This window comes from Protopterus annectens, chromosome 6.part0 (genome assembly GCF_019279795.1).
Source record: "Protopterus annectens isolate FY-2018-M chromosome 6.part0, PAN1.0, whole genome shotgun sequence".
Lineage (NCBI taxonomy): Eukaryota > Metazoa > Chordata > Ceratodontiformes > Protopteridae > Protopterus > Protopterus annectens.
In genome coordinates this window covers 1,626,669,403-1,626,694,003 of record NC_056737.1, presented here as the reverse complement: position 1 = coordinate 1,626,694,003, position 24,601 = coordinate 1,626,669,403, and the positions used below count along the sequence as shown (strand labels likewise).

Sequence of the window (24,601 nt, the reverse complement as noted above, 5' to 3'; positions counted from 1 at the left end):
GCCATAGCAGAGTCACCTACTTGTGACTGAGGCAAATTGCTAGCCTGCTGTGGTGCAAAGGCTGTTTGATTAACTTTTTCTTTTTGCGGCAGGAAAAAGGACTGACCCTGAGAATAGGGTTGCCAACTTTTCATGTCAAAACTTCCGGACATGTACATGAAAGCAAAATGCGTGTAATCCGACATGCAAAATTTTGCTTAATAATGTTTAGATTGAACAGAGATAATCAAATGATTATTCTTTAAATTAGTAAAAATGGAATAGTGGTTGCCATAGTTGACAGATGCATTATCAGCACAGTAGCTAACTAAGTTTTCATCTTGCAGACCGTTGTCTTCTAGCACTTCTAAAATCTTGGTTGTTAATAAGTACTACTGAACCATATTAATTCATCAAAATATTACTTTATAAGTATAAAATAACATTAACCATCCAGTGAGTTCCCTAGTTAAAGTTATAAGTATAAAATAACATTAACCATCCCGTGAGTTTCCTAGTTGAAGTTATCAGTAAGCCATTCTAGATGCATATTTTGCCTATTTGTTCCACATTATGACCGGTAATGTTATGTATGGTTGAGAGCTATGGCATACATCATTATTTTTTTTCTTCTCTCCCAAGTGCCAAATAACAGAAGTGTCAACTTTCTTTCTGCTGTAAAAAAAACCCTAATGCTTAAGAACAGATACAACTCAGGACTCACGAGGCAGATATATTTACAAGTACCCTAGGAATTTAACTCTCGTCACCCCATTCAGGGAGAAACAGTATTTATTTCTGCCACTCTACTTTAATTTTATACTTTAGTTTACTAAAAATGCATACTCAAATGATATGCAACAGATGCCTCAATACTTACAGGAAGCCATTAAATCCTGACTAATGCTGCACACATCAGGTACTAGGTATACTAACTTAACAGATAATCATAAGTAAACAAAATTAGATACCTAAGAAACTAATCAAGAACACTACCTTTGGCTGGAAACTCTTCAAACTCATCTTCTTCTAAAAGACCCAAATCTACAGGTTGCTTTTTCTCCAACATTTTTTGATCACTTTCCTAAACATGAGTTTCTTAAAAGTAGAGCACAAATATGACAATCAACAACCAGGTTCCTCACTTGACAATGTCATGTCAAGAATAAAGTACAAATAACCTTATAAAATAGGAAGGTTTTTAAATATGAATCACTGCTGATTTATCTCATAGGACAAATTGATTTGTTCTAGTCTTTATTTTTTTCTAAAATGTCGAAGCTGTAATTGTTGTTACTTGCTGCCTATACAGATCTTGGCTGTTTAAAACCGTTACATTCTGACTAACAATGAGTTCATTTGATTTTTTCCAGACAATATGCTGTCCAGAAAAGGCAGTCTCCATTTTCTGGACAGTGTCCCTTAATTATGGACAGTCCAGAAGAATTATGGACAGCTGGCAACCCTATCTGGGAATGGTAGTCTGTTCCGTGGTCAAGCCGAAAATGGTGCCTGTTTCCTGTGGAAGACAAGGAGCAAATGCCAGTAAAACCACCAGTCCACAAAGGTTACTTTTTTGACAGAGACAAAAACACTTTAAAATGCTATGGCAGTCCCACAATTGAAAAATAAACAATTTCTCCAAAGAAAATATGTTTTCAGTTAGTTTACACTACTTTTAAACTGACAGAAAGAAATGAATGCTATGTATAAAATAATGTTACAGTCTTAAGACAGTCTATTAAATAACAGTACTGTTACCTTTAAAATAACTTTCCTGAAGAGTAAAGTAATAAAACATCAATAAAATTTAAGAATAAAATTAAGAAAACGGAAGTTTTTTTTTTCCAAAAGAAACTTCTCTGCCCAGCAAAGTAAAGTACAACCCATCCATCGATCCTCAAAAGTTTCACAGGAGAGAACTCTTTGGCATCAGTAAAGCTCTGAAGGGCTTTATGCCCAAAATTGTCTTTTAATCAGCTCAGTTTGAGCTGTTTGGCTGTCTGGGTGTGTGGAAGGTGTCATGAAGGTTTGGAAGCTGGCAGGCTGTTATAACCTTGGCATGATATAACCCAGATAGCTAAGGCTACTGCAGCAGTGATCAATACAAAGAAAGTACAGTTGTGTACACCTACCATAAATGTAGATGTTTGAGTGTCTTCACTGTTGCAGTCATAACTGTAGGGTGTTCCTGCCGGCAGGCAGCCCAAGGTCGGCCAGAATTCCAAAGTCTGGGTCCGGCGTCGGCTGTTCCAGCAAGTACCCTGACGTCAGAGCGCAGAGGTACAAAGCTGATAGCCGACGCCATCTTCTCCAGCCTTTCTTGTCCCAGATGTCAGAAGCTCCCCAAAAAATCCAGTAGGTGTCCCAAAGGAAACACAAATACACCACAAAGGAAGAGGAGATAGACAAACAGAAAATGGTAGGTGTACACAACTGTACTATGTTCTTCGTGTTTCACTGTTGCAGTCATAACTGTAGGGTGGAATCCCAAAGCTGTGAAGGAGGATGGAGGTTATGCAGAAGAAGGGGCAGCCAGAAGACCCTGCAAGACAGCAGAGGCAAAACCTGCCCTAGACTTAGAATACAAAGGGAGATTGTAGTGCTTTGAAAAAGTATGCACTGAACTCCAAGTGGCAGCTTCCAAAATGTCCTTGGTAGGAACTCCTCTGAGAAAAGCTGCTGAAGTGGCTGCTGCTCTAGTAGAATGACTTCTAACAGTGCCTGGAATCTGTTTCCCAGAATGAGAGTAACAAAACCATATTCCATGAGCAATCCATTTGGAAATAGTTTGTTTTGAAATAGCCTTGCCTAGAGAACTGGAGGCATAAGAGATAAGCAACTGATCAGATTTTCTGAAATCTTTAGTTTTGTCCAGGTAAAATCGTAGTTGTCTGTGTACGTCCAATGAATGTAAAATCCTTTCCCCTTTGTTTTGAGGATTTGGAAAGAAAGTAGGAAGGTGAATAGTCTGATTTAAAGACACCTTAGAAATCACCTTAGGCATAAATGTAGGATTGGTCCTTAAGGCCACTCTGTCTTGGTGGAAAATAAGGTATGGTTCCACAGCCATGAGAGCTTGCAACTCTGACACCCTTCTGGCAGAAGTCAAAGCTAATAAAATAGCTGTTTTCCAGGATAAGAACTTGATATCTGAAGCAGCAGCAGGCTCAAAGGGAGGTAAAATAAGCTTCTCCAAAACATAATTAAGATCCCACGCAGGAACAGGAGGTGTTCTGGGAGGTCTTAAATTCTTAGCCCCTCTCAAGAATTGTCTCACCAGCTGATGAGAAAAAATGGGGGGATCTGTATTGAAATGAGCCGATATAGCAGAAGCATGAATTTTGATGGAAGAGAAGGAGAGGCCTTTAAGCAAAAGTTCAGAGAGGTAAAGTAAAATGGATGAAATGTCAGGTAGAAGAGGATCAGAACCTCGATCCCACATCCAAATACAAAATCTTTTCCACTTGGAAGCATAAGATTTTCTAGTGCTAGGACACCTAGCTTCCAAGAGAACATCCAAAACTTGTTTGGGAAGAGCAGAAGGAATCAAAGGCCTTTGTAGAGCCAGGCTGCTTGGCAAAGAGTCTTGATTTGAGAGTGTAGCATCTGACCCTGATGCTGGGACAGAAGGGAAGGAGACAGAGGCAGAATCCAAGGAGGTTCCAAGAACAGGTGTCTTAAGGTTGGATACCAAAACTGTCGAGGCCAATTTGGAGCCATCAGGATGATAATCTTGGGTCTGTCTTGTTTTATTTTCAGTAGCACCCGAGGCAGAAGAGGAAGAGAAGGGAAGGCATATCCCAAAAGATTCCTCCAACTGAAAGACAGGGCATCCACTTTCCATGCTGTTTTGTGGAAGGACCTGGTGCAAAATAGAGGCAACTGATGACTGAGATGGGATGCAAACAGATCTATCTGTGGACAACCCCAAACTGTTGTAATCCTGTTGAATAAGTTGGGATCCAGCATCCATTCGTGGGGATCCAAAAGATTTCTGCTTAGGCTGTCTGCTAAGAGATTTTGTTTTCCTGGAATGAACTGAGCTTGAAGATGCAGATTCAGAGATAGAGCTGTGTCCCATAGACTCATGGCTAGTCTGCAAAGGGGGTAAGAGTGGGAGCCCCCCTGCTTGCTTATGTACTACATGACTGTGGTATTGTCTGTACGAATCAGAAGATGTCCTGGTTGCAAAAGTTTCTGGAAGGCTAGCAGAGCATGTTGGACTGCCAACATTTCCTTCAGGTTGATGTGCCAGTGAAGATGTTTCTTTGACCAAGAGCCTTGCTGGCAGTTGTTTAGAAAATGAGCTCCCCAAGCGTAATCCAAAGCGTCTGTGGTCATGATCTGAAAAGGCTGAGGCAGACGAAAGGGGTTTCTTTCGTTTAAAGCACAAGTCCTGGACCACCAAAGGAACTCTTTTTGGAGGCAGGGAATCAGAGGTATCATTGTATCCAGGCTGTGGTAATGCTGAGACCATACACTCTTTAGGTACCATTGAAGTTTTCTCATATGAAGCCTTGCATTTGGAATCAACAGGATGCAAGAAGCCATGTAGCCCAAAGCCTGCAGGAATTTCCTTGCAGTGAGCTGAGTCAAAGTAGCCAAGGTTTTGAAAATTGATGCCAGATGTACTTGCTTTTCTGGGGTCAGGAAGACCTTTTGCAAGCTTGTGTTTAGAAGAGTACCCAAAAAGATCATTTGTTGAGAGGGGATCAAATGTGACTTTTTTGTGTTCACTGAAAATCCCAGTAGTAGGAGGAGACACTGAACAAACTGTAGATGTTGAAGTAAAAGATCCTTGCTGTCCGCCTGGATAAGGCAGTCGTCCAGATAGGGATAAATGTGAATCCCTTGGAGTCTGCAATAAGCAACTACTGGAGCCAGGCACTTGGTAAAGACTCTGGGCGCAGTAGATAAGCCAAAGGGCAGTGCAGAGAATTGAAAGTGTCTCGAGCCAGCCTTGAATCTGAGGCATTTTCTGTGTTCCTGTCTGATGGGAATGTGTAAGTAGGCCTCCTTCAGGTCCAATGTCACCATCCAAGCATCCTGGGAGAGCATGGGTAGAAGTTGTTGCAGGGTAAGCATCTTGAATTTTGGAATTTCCAGAAAAGTATTTAATACTGAGAGGTCCAGAATAGGTCTCCATGTGTTCTGTTTTCTTGGGACCAGGAACAGTCTTGAATAAAAACCCTTTCCCATCTCTGGGTGTGGAACAGGTTCTATGGCTCTCATGGCCAATAAAGTGTCCACCTGTTTTAAGGCCTCTAACCATTGATGTTTTGGCAGATCTGGCCAACCGTAAGACCTTGGCAGAGTATGAAAGTGGAATTTGTAGCCTTTTAAAATCACATCCAAAACCCATTTGTCCTGGGTTATATGCATCCAGTTCTGGTAAAAAAGAGACAGTTTTCCTCCGAGAGGAGCTTCCAGGCAAGAAGGACCTGTAGCCCAACAGAGGGAGTCATTGGGTCTGCTTCCTTTGTGATTGAGGTCTGTCTTCTCCTCTTCTAGGTGAAGAAGCAGTCCACTGTCTGGACCTATAAGAGGCCTGTGTCTGCGTCCGGCCTCTAGACCGTCTATATCTTCCCCTTTGAGGCCTGTCAGAAGTGGGAAAGGACCAATTTTTGGAGGGCCAATTTCTAGAAAATCTAGGAGGCTGAACTTGTAAAAAATCTTTGACAGTCTGCATAGATTTTGCTTTTTCCTCCATCTTTTTAATAACTTCCTCAGCCTTGGATCCAAATAAAACATCATGTTGAACAGGGGCATCTAACAGTTTCGCCTTAACCTGCTCAGGTAAATTCTGCTCCCGAAGCCAAGCATGTCTCCTGATAACAGTACCAGAGGCTGCGGCCCTGCAAGAAGCTTCCAAGGCATCAAAACCACAATGTAAACTATGTTTGCTAACTTGTTCAGTTGCATGCAAAACATCCTGTAATTCCTTGTCCTCTGCACATGCAGGAAAGGTAGAAAGCCTTTGCTTTAAAACAGACAAAAAAATTGCTGATACTTAAACATATGAAACTGGCAAGTTAAAGCTCTAATAGAAAGAGTAGCAGAAGTATAAACCTTTTTGCCCCACCTATCCAAGGCATGAGAATCCTTTTCAGAGGGCATAGGATTTTTAGATGAAGCGGCGTTAGAAGCTTTAGAACCCTGAGAAATAGTTTCAGGATCTGCAGAAGGGTTCTTAAATAAAAATTGATGGGAATCAGGGACTCTGTAAAATCTATCAGGCTTAGAAGGAGCAGGCGGCAAGGAATCAGGATTCAGGTTAGCTTCAGAGAAAGCATCATCCACAATATCAAGTACAGGAGGAATAGCCAAAGGTCTGTGTTGAGGGAGAAGGAGAAATTCTCTGAGCCTCTTCTTGGAGCAGAATAATCCTGACCTTCCCAATGAAAATGCTCTCTCATCTCATGTAAGGTTTCCCCAAAAGAGAAATCTTCAGGGGGAGAAGCAGTGGGAATAGAGTCCTCTGCATCCGAATCCTCATAAGGAGGAAAAGAGTAATCCTGGTCAGAGGAAGAGACAGAAGACACAGAAGCCTGATCAGAGGAATCATAAGGTAAATCCTGTCTAGGCCTTTTTTCAGGCGGAGGGTTAGAACCCCTAATCATTGTAAGTAAATCCTCAGCCATCCGTAGTAATTGCTTCTGGGACTTGGGAGCTGAATCCGAAGCAGCTTGAGAGGAAACCCTTGGTTTTACAGGAGTTTTTGTCTTTGCCTTTGCCTTTGTTGAGATAGTTATATGTGGAGGCCTGAAAACTCCCTCAGAAGCCGATACCTGCACAGCGGTTATGGACCCATCAGAAGGAGTGACGTCCGAAGGTCCTGCAGCAGATAAAATATTAGGTCTAGATGGCTCCCCATGGGAGTCCGTGTCGGCCATCGGTTCAGAAGTGGCAGACGACAGGGGCTGCAAAAGCACCTCACTGACAACCGCCGAACCTGATGCTGGCTCCGGCTGCGAGGAATCCTGTTTGGACCTTGGAGGCCTATCCTTGTCCTTGCGTTTCTTTTGAATTCCGGTTGTCGGTAAAGTATCCGATGACATCCTATAATTAAATCGTCTACCGAAATAGTTCAAGGCCCAATCGTACCTACGCTTGATAGTGCGAGAATTAAACCTGGCACAGAACCGACAGCAAGAAACGTCGTGGTCAGGGCCTAAGCAAGGTAGACAGTAAGAGTGGAAATCTTTATGAGGTATTTGTTTCCCACACGATATACAATTATTAACTTTTTCTGACATCGGAGGAGCAAGAAAAAGGTTTCCCCAATGGGGTACTTAGCTTGAGAGGAGAAGTTGAAAACTTCGGACCGAAGTCAATCAAAGCACGTTGCTCTGAATGCGCCAACCAACGACTTGCGAGCAGCTTTCCACCGCACGGCAAGAAAGACTGGAGAAGATGGCGTCAGCTATCAGCTTTGTACCTCTGCGCTCTGACGTCAGGGTACTTGCTGGAACAGCCGACGCCGGACCCAGACTTTGGAATTCTGGCTGACCTCGGGCTGCCTGCCGGCAGGAACACCCTACAGTTATGACTGCAACAGTGAAACATGAAGAACATCATCAGATACTGACAAAGTAAGTTATGGATGGTATGTCAATTGCTATAACAGGCCAGCATAATGTTCTTTGCTACCCAATCCCCAAGATTTATAAAGAATCCTTTTTATAACATTTCCTCAGGTAGGGAAATTGAGGGTATACATATCTTAGATAATGTTAAAATCACAATTAAATTGAAAATATCTACATTATTATTATTATTATTATTATTATTATTATGGGATCTTATTATTTCAAGTGCAGCTGCCTGAAGTATGGTTAATCTTGAGTTTACTCACCAGCTTGATCCTCATCTTTTAAGGCACTGTCTGATTTAAAATTAAATTTTATTTCATGAATTACTGCCTAAGCACTTTAAAAAGTCAAGTGAAGGCAAGCATATGGAATACAATAATATATGAAAAAAGAATACCACAAACTATGCAACATTATTCAAAGCAAAGTACTCCAGTATAAAAGCTGATATATCAGATTCAGAAAATGATGCATCAACAAAGAAATCATGCATATAAAAGCAAAAGTGACAAAGTTATCCAGATGTTCTCAAAATGCATAGCCAAATTACAAAATCCTAAAATGTTCAGACAATGACTTTAAACAATTCCAGATAAACTGCAGATGAAACAGGGTTCCAAGGCAAAAGAATTAGCACAGCAATGCCAAAGTCTGATTTTGCTAAACATTGTCATATACAGTCGTGAAACAAACTCAAAAAGTAACGTGGCATACCTTGATGTTCCCAGTCTCCCAAACTTCAACAGCAGATGCCATCAAGAGCCACTGTCAGGACAAAATTATCACAAAAGTAGTACATCAAATAGTCAAATCCAATATTATCTTTGGGACAGATGAAAAGAAAAGTACTCCATGGTGTCATGATGTCCACCAAAAAATTACCAAAGCATGAAGCCGATGAAGGAAATGCAGAAGTAAACACAGCAACACGATTCATTGTCTCTAGACTGGTGGTTAGAAGTTCACACTCAGTTTGGGACAAAAAGGAACCTGATATATGAAACAATGCAGCCATGCAGTGGTACTAATGAGCACTGAGGAACCTTAGGAATGCCAGGCTGAATGAATAAAATAGAAGAGTGACAACACCAATGCAAGGTACCTCAGTGTATAAAACAATGATAAAACTTAACTATGAAAAATGCAGTCTTACTCTGCGTCTGCAGCAAACGAATAGCATATAAATTCTAACCTAGGGTGTTCAAGACAGATAACCACTGCCATCTCAGACTGCCAGAATTCATGACTCACTCTTTAAACTTAGGGTAACTAGGCAAAATGTAGGGAGAGAAAAGAGTTATCAAGGCCAACAGATTATATTTTATTGTGAATCAATTAACTTGCAAAAAACAGTCTAGGAAGGTTTGGGCTGACACTGATGACAAGAAAAAAACAGTGCTGGCTATGCTCTTGCAACTCCCACTCTAATATCATCCACCCCATCCAACCACTACCTTTCTTTCCACTCCACTAACTACCTTGATTATAGCAAGCTCAGATGCTCATAAACCTAGTATTTATTATACAGCAGGAACTTCTCATTGTAACATTTGCTAATGTCTGTTATGTACTTTACAGATAAAGATTCTAGTTGTCTACTGATGTACTATGTTCTTCATCTGTAAATATGTTGTAAGTAATTGCTATGTTAAATTGTTAATCGCTATGTAATCCAATGTAACTACTGTCTGTTTATTTTACTGTGGAGCTTTTCTCCCCGGGCCTCCGCTGAAAATGGACCTACGCCCAGTCAGACACTCCCGGGCAACAAATTTAAATAAATAAAGTAAATATGTTCCATATGTATACATTCAGTCACAAATAGAAGAAATTTAAGGTTGGTCAGGAAGAAATAAATAGTTACTGCTGTTATGCAGCATCACCTCTTGTTCCCTCTTTAAAGTTTACTGAATATTAAATTATTTCGCTTGTGGTTTTTCAGATTTTCTTTTGTTATATCAGACTCCTTCTAGCAGTCAAATTCACTATACTTATAACTGTTGCTTACTATTCCAGTATCCTATCCCATTTGTCCTTATGATTCAAATATTTCCAATTTGCTTGCATTTACCAAGTGAAACACCCACATTTCTTGTCATACTTACAATTTATTAGACATATCAATATCATAAACTTATATCTGTGCAAAGTACAGTATGCACACTGGATAACCATTCTTGATTTGCTTAATTTATATCTTACAGGCAATATGCCAAAATCAAAGTAGAAATGGCACTGTGTAAATACTATATATATCTATATCTATATATATGAATTTTTTATGCTCTTGCTAAAACACTATTTGCATACATACAGGAGTTCTTCACTGCATATTTTATATACACTCATTTAAGTGTTTCTAGGAATTCGCAGTAAAAACCAAATGGTGCTGGCAAGAGTAACCTCCAACAACAATTAAATGAACAGTAAAAAACAAAGCAGGAGTTAGCAGCCACGGCTATGTAGAATAACAGCTTTATTAGTAAAAGAGGTGACCGCTTTCGTGGCACCAGCCACTTCATCAGACAATCAAAGAACAGTAAAACACAGCATTTATACCAAGCTCATCATTACCATCGACTACCCAATTAATCCTTAAAACCATATACCTAGTATAAAAAGTTTTATACCTAGTGTGAAAAATTTTAAAAGCTTAAAATTAAAAACAGCTTGTCAATAGAAACAGCATATCACATCATACAACTTAATGCATACAATATAAAAGTATAAAAATATATAAAAGTATAAAAGGCCGAGGGGGGAGGGGTTACTACCTACTATTTCTTTAAATCTATATTTAGAAAAATGGGTTTAATATTAATTTTGTCATTCAGGCCTACCCCAATGTTAGCTAGTAGCCTTATAATCCATTCTAGTTCCCTAGTTTCTACTCTATTCCTAACATCTCCACATCTATTGTCGGTATAGACTTTATCTATTACTAAAAACAAAAATTTGTGTGTCTCATCATGGTCCCACACATGCCTGGCTAAGGCATTTGTCTCTATTCCTCTGGTGATATCATATATATGCTCCCTCATCCGGTCTCTCAGCCTTCGCGTTGTCATTCCAACGTAGAAGGCAGGACAGACTGTGCAGTGTGCCAAGTATATAATATTCATACTGTCACAGTTGGCTAATATTCTGAAGGTAAACTCCTTCTTTAGATCTGAATGTAGAAATCTACTTCCAGTGTCAACGAAGGTGCAGTAATTACATTTATTGCAGGGGAAGGTTCCATATCTGACTGCATTTTCTATTCTCGTTTCCATGGGTTGTGGTCCACACAATAATCTTTTTATAGATTTTTTATTCTTAAAAGCAAACCTCGGGGTCTCACCTATCAGCCTTTTAACATCATCAGCAGCACATAGTATATTCTAGTTTTTTGATATACTTCCGGTAGAAATCTAATGTTACTCGAGTAGGATACTCTCATAGGTTTCTGACAGTTCCTCCATCTATCATAGTATCCATATCTGAAAAATATGGCTTACCTGTTCCTTCCCTTGCCTCAGATAGAACCACTAATGACTGTTGTATCTCTTTTTCACTGTACCCTCTATGTATGAACCTTTCCGTCATGTTCTTGATCTCTTCCTCATACTTATTTTGATTAGCTGTGAGCTTGGCCTCTTACAGTGTTCTTAAATATATGTCTCGGGTGCATGCTCTGTCTATGGAGATGGAAACATTCTTTCCTATAGATTTCAGTTTCCAGAATACCTCTATCTTTTTGAAGTATCCTGACATCCAGATAATCTATAACATCATAAGAATGCTTCATTGAAAACTTAAGGAAGCTGGTACTATTATCTATTTTGTGGAAGAATGATAGAAATGAGGCTACATCACCTCCCCATAAAATAAAGAGATCATCCACAAATCTCCTGTAGAACTTCAGATGCCTTCTCATCTCAATCAGTAGGAATTCTTTCTCCCACACAGCCATAACAATATTAGCGTAGCCATTTGCACATGAAGTGCCCATGGCCACGCCATCCTTTTGTCTATATAAATTTCCTTCAAACAAAAAGATATTATTCTCTAATATCAGTTCATGACTGACAGTATGAATATTATATACTCCAGTTTTGATTGTCTGTCCTGACTTCTACGTTGGAATGACAATGCAAAGGCTGAGAGACCAAATGAGGGAGCATATATATGATATCACCAGAGAAACAGAGACAAATGCCTTAGCCAGGCATGTGAGGGACCATGATGAGACACACAACTTTTTATTTTTAGTAGCAGATAAGGTCTATACCGACAACAGAGGTGGAGATGTTAGGAATAGAGTAGAAACTAGGGAGCTAGAATGGATTATCTGGATGTCAGGATACTTCAAGTAGGTTGGGAGGGTGGCCTAATGGTTAAGGTGTTTGCCTTACGAACACAAGGTACAGGGTTTGAATCTCACAGGGGATAATTGGCTAGGCTTAAAATGGCTTACAAGGGCAGTTAGCCTAGTACTAATCTATCTATGAACCTAAGTTCTATCTATGATTATAAGGCTATGAGCTAACATTGGGGTAGGCCTGAATGACAAAATTAATATTAAACCCATTCTTCTAAATAGAGATTTAAAGAAATAGTGGGTAGTACCCCTCCTTCCACCTTTATACTTTTTGATACTTTTATATTGTATGTATTAAGTTGTATGATGTGATATGCTGTTTCGATTGTCAAGTTGTTTTTAATTTTAAGCTTTTAAATTTTTTACACTAGGTATAAATATTTTTATACTAGGTATATGGTTTTAAGGATTAATTGGGTAGTCGATGGTAATGATGAGCTTGGTATAAATGCTGTGTTTTACTGTTCTTTGATTGTCTGATGAAGTGGCTGGTGCCACGAAAGCACTCACCTCTTTTACTAATAAAGCTGTTATTCTACATAGCCGTGGCTGCTACCTCCTGCTTTGTTTTTTACTGTTATTAGGAATTATCTGCCTATCTGTCTAGGTAACCATTCGAAATTTCAGGACCCACTACAGCGAGTCCCAAAATACAGAGACTGAATGGACAAATAAATGGACTTGCATATACCACGTCTGAGATGCCATTTCCTGGAATATTTCTTTTTCTCCAAGGTATGATGATCTTGGAGTTGTTATCTATAAGTTCAGGGGTGTGAGGGGTGCAGGGTGCCCCCCCTGAAAAGAAGTTTAAAAGAGACGAGTGATTTTCAAGCTTCGCTCTTCTCCTGTGTTTTCAGTCTTTTTTTTTTTGGCTTGTCAGCACTTATTTCAAATGCTGATATTTCAGTAGGGAGAAACCTACAGTATCTATCTATCTATCTATCTATCTATCTATCTATCTATCTATCTATCTATCTATCTATCAATTTTATATGGGATGTACATAGGTGTTCAAATGGTATTATTTTTGAATGCATTAATTCAAATCAATTTCGTTAAAGAAAATGTAGTTCAAAAAGAATGAATGGAATGGGTATAGTTTCTGCAATACTGCAGAATACCAGGGATGAGGGAATTTTCCCTCTTCTCCAGTACTGTGTGATTTTGAAATTGATATATTTAAGTTAGTGGCAATGTTCCCTTTTTTGATTAATCCATATCTCAATTTTGTTTGTTAATATGACTACTGAAATTTTTGAAATCAACCAAGTTTACTGAAAGGCACCCTCCTTCCACAACATACACACACACATGCATATATATATATATATATATATATATATATATATATATATTTGTGTGTGTGTTTTATGTCTCAAGCTCATCTCCAAGATGTATACTGTAAATATTTTCTCCTAAATCAGATCTTTCAGTCTACACAAACAAATACTGTGGAGAAACTGAATATTCTCTGCTCAGCATCTCTAGATGTTATATTTGCTGAAAAACGTATTCCTCAAGGGGATTCAGTGCCACTGTCAGAAGCCAATATGCCAGTAGCAAAGGCAAGTTGTTAGAAGACCATATATTATGGATTGTGGGTTGGAAGTGATTTCTTTTGAGCTATTTATAAGTCCATGTTTTATATTAAGACAAATTGAATATTAACCAACTCAAAGAACAGAAAAAATTCAGAAAAACATAATTAGACCTAATTCAGGCTGCATTATGTACATTACCTATATAATTCATCTTCCCAGGACTTTGTTGTAAAGCTGCATAAACATAGTGCATTTTTTTCCTTAACATGTATATAAGCTGAGTGCCTACTTGAATTTATAATCCTCTCTTGTGATATCCAGCATCACATCCAGGCAGTAACTGTGATTTCATGGACAGTGTATTATGAGCTCATGTACGATGACAGCAGGAGAGAGAAATGTCTTAACACATATTTTGTTTCAATGCATATGACATCAATAATAAACAACAGGCAAGTTGGACATGATTTCTAAGATGAAATAAGATGATCAGTGTCTTGGTACAAATCACTAGCAAATGTATCCAGAAGGTGTTATTATGTAGTTTGGGATATGACAAAAACAAGAAATGTAGCTATCAATTATTTATCTTGTGTGCAAGCCCCTCTGGTTAAAGTTTCTGACTTGGCAAGCAGTATTTCTGTAATCAAAATTTGTTGGAATGGATACATACCTGTGTTGTGAGGGTGTCCAAAGCAGCTAAAGCAGATTCTAAAATTGGTAAGGCTTCTGCCAAGTCTGCATCACATTCATCTTTAATAGCTTTTGCAGCCATAGCTTGTTCATTGGCAACAGCCTCATCAGCTTTAACAATCTTCTCTGTTTTGGTAACCTCAATTGATTCCTTCTCAATAATGACCATCATGTCATCTACTTCTTTACTAGCAACCTTAAGTTGGGGCTGCAAGGCTTCCAACTCAACCTGCATGGTAGCTACTTGTGAAGCAGCAGATTCCAGCTTTTCCAAACCAACTTCATATCTCCTTTTCATCTTCATAACTTCACTGAAACACAAAGAGACAGTCATCAGTTTAACACTTCAGCTTTTTACTTATGGATGTAGCATTCACCATTTCTAAAAATCTTCAGCTTGCTATGAAATTACTCTCCCTCTCTCCCAAACACATACAAAATGGATTGTGTGGTGATAGTGAGTGTGATTCCCAACTAGGCCTGTCTTTCTTTCTTTTTATGCGTCAGGCAATGTGTTCTCTTCTTGCTTCAAAAATACTGGTGACATGATAGCAAGTAAGCCCTTCACTGTGCCCAGCAAAACAACAGCTTGTGTCTTCCAGAGTTATTCCACTAGCACATTCATTTATAGTGCCAGGAAACTGTTCTGTGGTAAATGCTACCCTCCTTTCTCATCTCTGCCTTCTTCAAACCATACATGACTGGTGTTGTGAGCAGCTGGTAATAACTGTAGCCTCAAACCACAGGCCAGAAAATATCTACTAACACTTTAAAGAAAACTTTAAAACTCAAAAAAATGTAATACTGTGAAATTCAGCTTATATTTCATGCATTTTCTGTATACTGTTGTTCTGATATTTACAGTTGTGAAAAGTTCATTAATACATTATTTTTTCAGACCACATTCACTCTAGATTTACGTGACTGTATAGCTTAAAATTTACTTTAAGTCACAGTCATCAGTCTTAACATCACATATTGCTAGACGGGAATAACAAAGATACCCCAAAGTGCTACATTAACCTTCAAGGAAGCAATGTTAGATATTGTCAAATGTGTAAAAAGTGTTTTATTTGACCATTACCTGCTCAGCAGTGTCTAAATAGATTGTATAGACCTGGACAATTATGGTAATCCTTTACAGACTCTTACTGGGTAATCAGTAAAGCAAGTTGTATATATGTCAAATTATGCAAGAAAATATAAATTTTAATATCACACACACACACACACAGCAAAAGAAATTAGATTTATTTTCTGTTGGGCAATTCTAATCATACTATCCCATTGTCATTTACTCATTCATTTTTTGATTACTCACTAAATACAATTTGTAGTCATGGGGAAGCCAAAGCCTATCCTGACACTCAGTGTGCACAAAGCAGGAAACTTATGCTCAGAAGCGGCAGTAATCTGTTAGAGTGTGTAAGCACACACACACATTCACTCAGACTGCATGCACACCTACAGGTAGGTTAAGGAATTGTCAATTCATATATGGCACAGCTTTAGGATGTGGAAGTAGGAGGATACTGGAGCATCTAGGAAATATTCACAGACACAGGGAGGACATGCAGACTCCACACAGAAGGCACCCTGGCTAAACACTGAACTCGAGAAATAAAAGTTATGTACCTACCATAACTATGCATCTGTGTTGTCCTTTTCATTCTTCCTCAATGTATGGGATAGAGTCCCCAGCTACATGACTCTTGGGTGGCCCTCATGGAATGATATTCCAGAGAACTGATGAACCAAAAGCAGCTCTGCTTCTAAAGGTCAAATCTGGTTTGTAATAAGCAATAAAGGTGTAAGTATTAGACCAAGCAGCTGCTGCACAAATGTCATCAATGGAAGCTCTAGACCAGAAGGTGGAAGAAGTTGCCATGGACCTAGTGGAATGTGCTTTAGGAGGTTTTGATAGGGAGAGACCTTGTTGATTATATACAAAAGATGCAATCCATAATCCATTTGGCCAGGATAACTTTTGAAGCTGGTGATCACAGTCCGTTCTGTGAGAAAGAAAAACAACTGTTCCAATTTCCAGAAAACTTTTGTCCTGTATAGATAAAAACAAAGTTGTCTATGTACATCTAAAAGGTGCAGCATGTACTCTCCCTTACTTGAAAAATTAGAGACGAAAACAGACAAATGAATTGTTTGATTGATATTCAGTTCAGATGCTACTTTTGGTAAGAAGGATGGTTTGGTTCATAAAGTAACTTTCTCTTTGTGAACAACAATGTAAGGGAATTTGAAAGATACAGCCTGGAGTTTAGAAGTCTGCCTTGCAGATATAATAGCTACTAGGAATGCTGTTTTCTGAGACAAAATGTTAAATCAGATTTGGCTGATGGTTCAAAAGATTGTTGGGTTAACCTCTGAAGTATAACTGTTACATCCCAAGAAGGTGACAGATCTTTCACTGGAGGTCCCAGTAAGAAGGTATTAGAAAGGTCTTGCATGCTTTGGAAGAAGCTAAAGTGGAAGCTTTTTCTCTTGAGTGGAAGTTAGATATAGCTGCTAATTGCACTTTGTAAAAAAACTAGTAGCTCCCTGAAATAATATGATAATTCCAATACTGAAGGTATAGATCAATGAAAGGTTAAATTTCCTTCTGAAGAGCCCAAATTGAAAATCTTTTCCATTTAGTCCTGTAGATTTTCCCTGTAGAAGCTTTCTGGGAAGATAGAAGTATTTGTCAGACTGGTGAGGAAAGCCTGGGCAGTCTAGCTTTCAATGGAATTGGAGAAACCATGGGGTTAGTTTAAGGCATGGAATGCTGGGATGCCTCATCCCAGAGGGATGCAAGAGAAGGCTTCAGTCAATAGCAATACACTGAAGAAGTCTATTGCTATTGGAAAAAGCATGAATTAAAGTTATACTGATGCTGAAGAGTTGTTTTAAGGCTTGTCTTCTGGCTTAGCAGTGGGTTTTAATATTTTTTTGCTCTTTACCATTGTTCAGAGACTGTTCCAAAACTTTGCTTTACCTGAATCTTGATTGCATCTACATGATGTGCAGGAAGGGACACTATCTGACCTACTGTGATCAACTGAGCCCCTATGAACTCCAGACTCTGTACAGATCACAGACGAGATTAGGAGATGTTGACTGAAATGCCAAGTCTTTGACAAAAATGGAGCAAACAGTCTCTGGACTGTTTTAAGAGATGCCTGGTTGAAGTGGTGAGGAGCTAGTTGTCTACATATGTAAACACTTGGAATCCCTGGAGTTTCAGGTGAGCTCTTACCACTACCATACACTTGGTAAACATCCTGGGGGCTGTGGCGAGACCAAACAGCTGGGCTGTGAATTGATAGTGACTAGGTCCCAGATGAAAGTGCAGAAATCATCAGGATCATCTAATCTTGATGTAATAGTACACTTCCTGAAGACTGATAGAGCACATTCAATCGTCCTTGCATAAAAATTACAGAATGGACTGAACCATAAGCCTTCAGAACTTTGAATTCATGACAAAATGGTTCAGGTTGCTTAGATCAGAAATTGGTCTCAGGTCCCCTGTCTTTTTTTTTGGCAATAAAAACAGCCTTGAGTATGTCCTGAATCCTTTTTGGTCTGGTTGAACTTCCTGGACAACCCTTTTGTCTAGCAGCTTTTGACTCTCCTGAGCTGCAGCTTCTCTCTGACTGGGTGGGATGTCGGGAATAAAAGTTATGTACTCACCATAATGTTCCATCTGTGCTGTCCATTTTCATACTTCCTCGGCTGATGAGTTCAGATATAAGACTCGGGTCTGACCTGGCCACTTCTTCCAGATCATCGGATCCTATAACTCTTGAGCTCCTCCATTTATCCATAATGCCTCACCAACCTAATGTACCTCAGATCGAGTTTGCTGCCCCTAGATGTAAAAGGGCAACCAATAACAGAAAAAAGCAGTGGCAGAACAGAAAAATAGGGAAGCTAGAGCTCAAACAAGGAACAGAGGTTCCTATACAACTCTTAGATCTTTCCAGAAGCACAAAAGGATGGGCTAGGTGGGTGTGAAGTTGAGGAAGAATGAGAATGATCAACACAGATGGAACGTTATAGAAAGTACACAACTTTTTAATCTGATGTCATTTTCATTAATTCCTTAACTAATGGAACAGAGTTCCTAACTACTACAAGCGTGGGAGGCCCTTAAGGAAGGATATTTCAGAGCACTGCTGAACCAAATGCTGCTCGGTTCCTAGAAATCAAATCCAACTTGTAATGGGCAATGAAAGTGCATGGATTAGCCCAAGTTGCAGCTGCAAAAATATCATCTAAAGATACTCTGGATCAAAAAGCTGAAGAAACCACCACAGATCTCATGAAATGGGCACCAGGAGGCTTTGGTAGAGATAAACCCAATTTACCATAGACAAAGGTTATACAATCAGTCAACCATTCGGCCAGTGTAACCTTAGATGCTGGGTTGCCTAGTTTAGTAGGAGAAAAGGGAGCGAACTGGCCAGATTTCTTAAAGTCTTTGGTTTTGTGAAGGTAGAAGTGAAGTTTTTACATCTGTTGGATGTGCATAGACATGCACTCTCCTTTGTTAGAAAAAACGGGAAAGAAAACTGGGAGATTAATCACCTAATTAATATTTCACTCTGAAGTTACCTTAGGTAGAAAGGACGGATTAGTTCACAGTGACACTCTACCTTTATAAAAAATCAGATAAGGAAATTTTGAAGACATAGCCTGGAGTTCAGATATTCTTTTAGCTGATGTAATAGCCACCAGAAAAATGGTTTTCCAAGACAGAAATTTTAGGTCAGTTTTAACTGAAGGTTCAAAGGGAGGTTGAGTTAAGACCTGAAGCATTATATTTAAATCCCAATGTGGAGTAGGATCTTTTAATGGGGAGCTAAACAAAAAAGCTCCCTTGAGAAAAGCCTTGCAAAACTTAGAACAGGTTAATGCAGAGTTATTTTCACCCATGTGGAAATTAGAAATGGCAGCCAACTGAACTCTAATAGTTGAAATACTAGATCCTTCATTCAACACTGAAACTAAAATTTTGAGGATCACTGGTACAGGCACTAAAAACGGTCCAGGTCTCTGCTAAGGGCTCAGAAGACATTTTTTTTCCATTTATTCTTGTAAGTCTTTCTAGCAGATGTCTTATGGAAAGACAGCAAAATATTATGGACTGGGGAAGACAGCCTGTGCTGTCTAGCAATTAGCAGAACTGGAAAAAAACAAGCAGTCAGTTTGAGGCCTGTTAAGTCTGGATGAATCATGCCTATCAATGGAGACAGAAATTCTGCAGTTGTATCTAGAATCCATGGTGGATGTAGAAGATGAGGCCAGAGGAAAAGGAACCAAATCTGACAAGGCCAAAAGGAAGCAATGAGGTTAACTGTGCTCTTCAACTGAACTGCTTTCTGAAGAAATTTGGGAATTAGTGGTAAGGGTGGGAAGGCATACAAGAGTCCGGAGGGCCAGTCATGAACTAGACCATCTCTCAGTGACTCCTCTGATGTAGGGATCAGGGCAAAGAACATGATGCACTTGTTGTTGAAGGGAGAGGCAGATAGACTGCACCTTGACATTGACATTGTGAGACCATTTGTGAGACATCAGAATGGACCTGCTATGCTTGTCTGCAATCATGTTGGATTTCCCTGTGATGTGCTTTGCTATTAGAAAGTGATTGGAATAGATTGCCCTTTGTTAAACTTTCATAGCTTCTCGACAAACAGGGTTCCCCCTTGTTTGTTGATGTACCAGTCTACTGACATATTGTCCATTTTAATCCCAAATGACCTGAAAGGTGGAGCATCTTGAAAGTCCTGCAATGATAGGAGGACTGCCCTCATCTACAAGACATTGATATGCATCTTGGCCTCTTCAGGGGACCACACATGCTTTGGGTTGTCCTTCACGAGAATCCCCCCACCCGAGCTGGGGAGCATCTGCGGTTACCATTGTCTTGGGAAGGGGAAGAACAAAAGGATGGCTTTTGCAGAGCTGGTTTGAATGACTCCATCATAGAAGATATATTTTGCATGTTTAAGTGATCTCGATTGGCATGAATAATGGATGTTGGAGAATGGGCCATTGAGTTCACAGAGTCCATTGAAGGATCCTCATATGGAACCTGGCCAACGGAACATGAGTGATAGCTGCTGCCACGGAACTCAAAGCCTGTAGGACCAGACGGGCTGGAAGAGATGAATTTTTGATCACTTTCTTTACTTGGGTCTGTAGAGTGTCTATTTGAGTAGAGGGAAGAAAGGCTATCTGACTGACTGTGTTCAAATGCATGCTTCTCTTTGACTGGTGAAACATCAGGGATTTCTTCAGATATGTGGGAGGGGCTAGGGGAAATGGTATGGTATAACCTTTAGATATAATCCTCTGCACCCATGAATCTTCTATGATAACTAGCCAGGCTCTCTGGTGCAGGAATAAACGATCCTAAACTGTCTCCAGACAGGGACAGTCGGGCCTCATTTCAGGAGCACTGATCGGACCTATATGAGATGGGGGAAGAACATTATCCAATCTCTTATGTATTATCTCAACAGTGTCCAGCTCCTTCCACACCTATCAAGAGAATAAGTCAACAAGTTCATCAGCTGGGGGAAGGTCATCCAATAAGGAGATGGGCTAGATCCAAAAGCCTCCAAGAAAACAGATTCCTCTTGGAAGGGGATATCAGAAGACAAACCACCTCTTTGTTTACAGGTCTTTACCTCCAGGATGTCTCCAAAAAAGGAATCATCAGTTGGTGATCTGGGGAACACCTCATCAAAATCAGTGTCCTCTGAGAGAGATTCCTGTGGAGAATCTAAGTGCCTCCTTTTGCACACCCTCTTGCAAGGGTATTCCTTAATAGGGTGTTTTGGGGAAGTATTGGAATAGAAAACAATGCCCTGATGGGCTGGATGGAGGCTTGCTCAGGTTGGCTGTCTCAGTGGAAGAGATGATCGACGCTTAGGACACATGACAGTATGAGGTAGGGTTTTCTGATTTGTTGGGGCACAGATGTCTGCTCTCTAGGCATAGAGAAAACCCTCTCTACAACCTCAAAATTGGAATGACTAGGTGAAACAGAAGTTGATGGATCAAAGTCTGAAATGTCTTGGATTGTCAGCTCATGCAACCCCATCAGCACTCCACCCATGGTGGGAGTCAGACCCGAGCTATTCAGTGTCAAGGCTCCGAGGGGAAGAGGTGGCTCCAAAAGCTTTGGAGTTGACTCCAAGCTCACATTTCCAGCGCCAATGCTTCGGTTCCAAGAGTCCTGTATTTACAAAACACTTGGTGCTGGCCAGATCAGGGAAACCATCAGAGATGAAGAACAAACATTCTTCTGATCCAAAGTAGATACACCCAGGGATTTCAGACCAATGGCTCTGAAATGGAAGAAAGGATTGGAGAAAGAGATGCCAAAGGGAAGTGTCCAGTCATCAGCTCTAAGGCCTGGAAGAGGTTGGAGCCGGGTGAACCATCATCTGTAGCTGTGCTCTGAGGAATTTTCTCATCATTCTGTCCACATCTGCTTCTGAAAGGCTTCTGGAGGACCAAAGAGAGGAGGTAGTGGAAGGAGGCCTAGAATGTATTTGAGGCGACTCCTCTAGGAATTGAAAGGAGAGCCTGGATGAAATAGGATCCAATGGAAGCTGAGGGGTATGGATTCATGGAGATCTTTAATGTCGACCGGTCAGATCTGAGTCCGATGGAGCTGACTTTTTAGGATCTTGGCAGGGAGCTCCATTGAGTGAGCAGAAATCAAAGTTGAGAGGTAATCAGAAGACCTTTTCTGGGACTCCTTGTCCTTAGTTTGAGAATCAACTTTTGCCTTTTCTGATGTCTTACAAGGGGTGGTTTGAGCCCCAGCCATTGAGAAAGAATATCTAGAGGGCAAGAGACCTTGTAGAATTAACTTGTTCTTATGGTCAATCAAGGCCCTAGACTTAAAACCAGAAAAAAATATCACAGTCTATATCAAAGTGGGCTGGACCCAAACAATAAACACATTCCCTGTGGATATCAGAATTTTGGATCTTATATCCACACAGAGTACACTTTTTTACACAGAGGGTTTCTCCAACATCTTATAAGCACTACCAACAAAAGGCAGATGCAACAAGTTCTTAATTGAAAGGCTAAGAAGCAATAAAATACCACTTATCTATATCAACAGGCAAACAAATGTTTATATAAAGGGAAAGATAGAAAGGGATAGAAAGGAGAAACTACCAACAATGGTAGACAAAGTACTCGAAGGAGTACAAAAGAATACCAGCAATGTTAATTAAATAAGCACCAAAATGGTAACTTAGCACTAAAAAAGAGAAGGAAGGAAGCTAAAAACAGTAAATTCTAGTCCCTACTAGGGACTAACTGTGGGTTACAATCTTACTTGTAAATGTCTCTGTCCATGAGAACTGAGAGTCCCTAGCAGGGAAAATTACTAAACCAGTGTACATAAGATAGATTACCACTCTGTTTTTATGTATTTTAATTGTTTTCTAACTTCTTGTGTAACCTTTGTATGTCTATCCATGAGAACTGTGAGTCCCTACTAGGGAACACTTCTAAACCAATGTACATAAGGTATATTACCACTTTTTTATATATTCTAATAGTTTTTAACTTGTGTAATCTTTTGTATGTTTGACTATGTGGAGCTTTTCTCCCCGGGCCACTGCTGAAAATGGACATGCATCCAGTCAGACTATCCCGGTAAACAAATGTAAAATAAATAAAATAAATAAATTGCGGTAGGGAGGGAGGAAAAAGGCAAAATACCAAAACAAATGTAAAATAAATAAAACAAATAAATTGCAGTAGGGAGGAAGGAAAAAGACAAAATACCAAAATCTCAGTAACTAACAAGTACCAATTAGGAGGAAAAATCTGAAGATTATACCAAAATCACTCGAAGGTTAGGAATCCGCGTTTGATACCTAATGGCGGCAAATGAGATCCGAGGTGCATTAGGTTGGTGGGGCATTATCAGTAAAGGGAGGAGATCTAGGATCCAATGATCTGGAATAAGCAGCCGAGTCAGATCTGCATCTTGGATCTGAACCTATTAGTTGAGAAATGAAGGAAAATGATAACATCAGATGCTTTCGCTTTTGTTTGATGGAATCTGGAAAAATGGTATGAAATAACTTCTGGATATTATATCCAACACCCAAGAATATTTTGTTATAGAAGCCCAAGCATCTGGGTGCAAAGCAAAGTGCACCTTACTGCCTCCAGAGGTGGGCAGTCAGGCAACCCTTTTGGAGCGCTGAAAGAGTCTATCTGAAAAAGAGTTTCAGAAACCCTGGTTTTCAGGGCCTCTGCTGATACAATGATGACGTCTTCCATTTGAACTCCCTTCTCCGCTTTTGGAGGAGTTGACCCCACATGAATCCTGGTAAGGTCCCAGGGATTTAGAGAACCACATTTTCTTACCTCCTCTTTGATTCTGGGAAAAGGATCATTGAGGGGATAGAAAAGCGTACCCCTATAGCAGACAGGATCTTTCTATCCTGTTCACTCTGGGAAAGCATTTCTTTTACAGAAGGGCCAAAGAAAGACATTCCATCAAAGACAGCACTGATGAAAGGAGTCTTGAAAGGCTTTGCAAAGTAGCATAACTGCATCCAGGCATGTCTCCTAATGGCTATGCCTAAACTGGCTGCCCCTGAGGTACCCTCTGCAGCATGGGATATTAAACGCATGGATTTACTGGAAATGGACACAAGAGTGGCCAACTGTGAAGAGGATCTCTTGTAGTCCTCTACAGACATGGAATGTGAGAGGGATTTGGATAGTTCTTTGATCAAATCCTTCTGTAATCTTGTGAAGTAAACTAAGTAATTCAGGGACCTCAAGGCAAATCTCACTGAAGAAAATAGGCACTTTCCAAACCTGTCCAGGACCCTCTATTAGGGGGATGGACAAAGGACCTGTGTTCTGCTAGTTCTTCGTGGCTGCTGCCACAACCATAGCATCAACAGGGACTCTTTTGCTCCAATATGTCCTTTGGTGGTGCCAGAATTTTGTCTGGGTGTCAGGGAATTGGTTCAACAGAGTCAGGTTCCCTCCATGCCCGGTGGGAGATTAAATTGACAAGCTCATCCACTGGGGGAGTCAACCAAGATGTAGATGGGCCAGAACCAAAAGCTTCCCAAAAAACTGACTCCTCCATTGAAGGAGTATCTGAAAACTATCCACCTTTCTCTTTAAGAATTTCCAGGATGTTTCTGAATGAGATGTCATCCGGTGGAGATCTGGAGTACCCTTCCCCTTTGTTGGAATCAGTATCCACAGTGAGAGATTCCATAGGGGAATCTGTGTCTCTCCTTTTGCAAGTTCTCTTTCAGAGGACCTCTTCAGTGGGATGATTTGGAGAGGTATCCAAAGAGAGGGGAATTTACTCAGTGAGAATGGTTTGAATGCTAGATGGTACCGGCTGTCCCTGTGGA

General features: G+C 40.0%; 1 protein-coding gene across 1 annotated transcript in view; it reads right to left on the bottom strand.

Annotated features, from left to right (window-relative positions):
• The window catches only part of DNAH7 (dynein axonemal heavy chain 7), a 4,771,155-nt gene that overhangs the window by 1,687,953 nt on the left and 3,058,601 nt on the right, over positions 1-24,601 (bottom strand). The window contains exon 39 of the mRNA XM_044073696.1: positions 14,152-14,482. Coding sequence (XP_043929631.1) covers positions 14,152-14,482 — 331 coding nt within the window. The remainder of the gene's footprint in view (positions 1-14,151; positions 14,483-24,601) is intronic.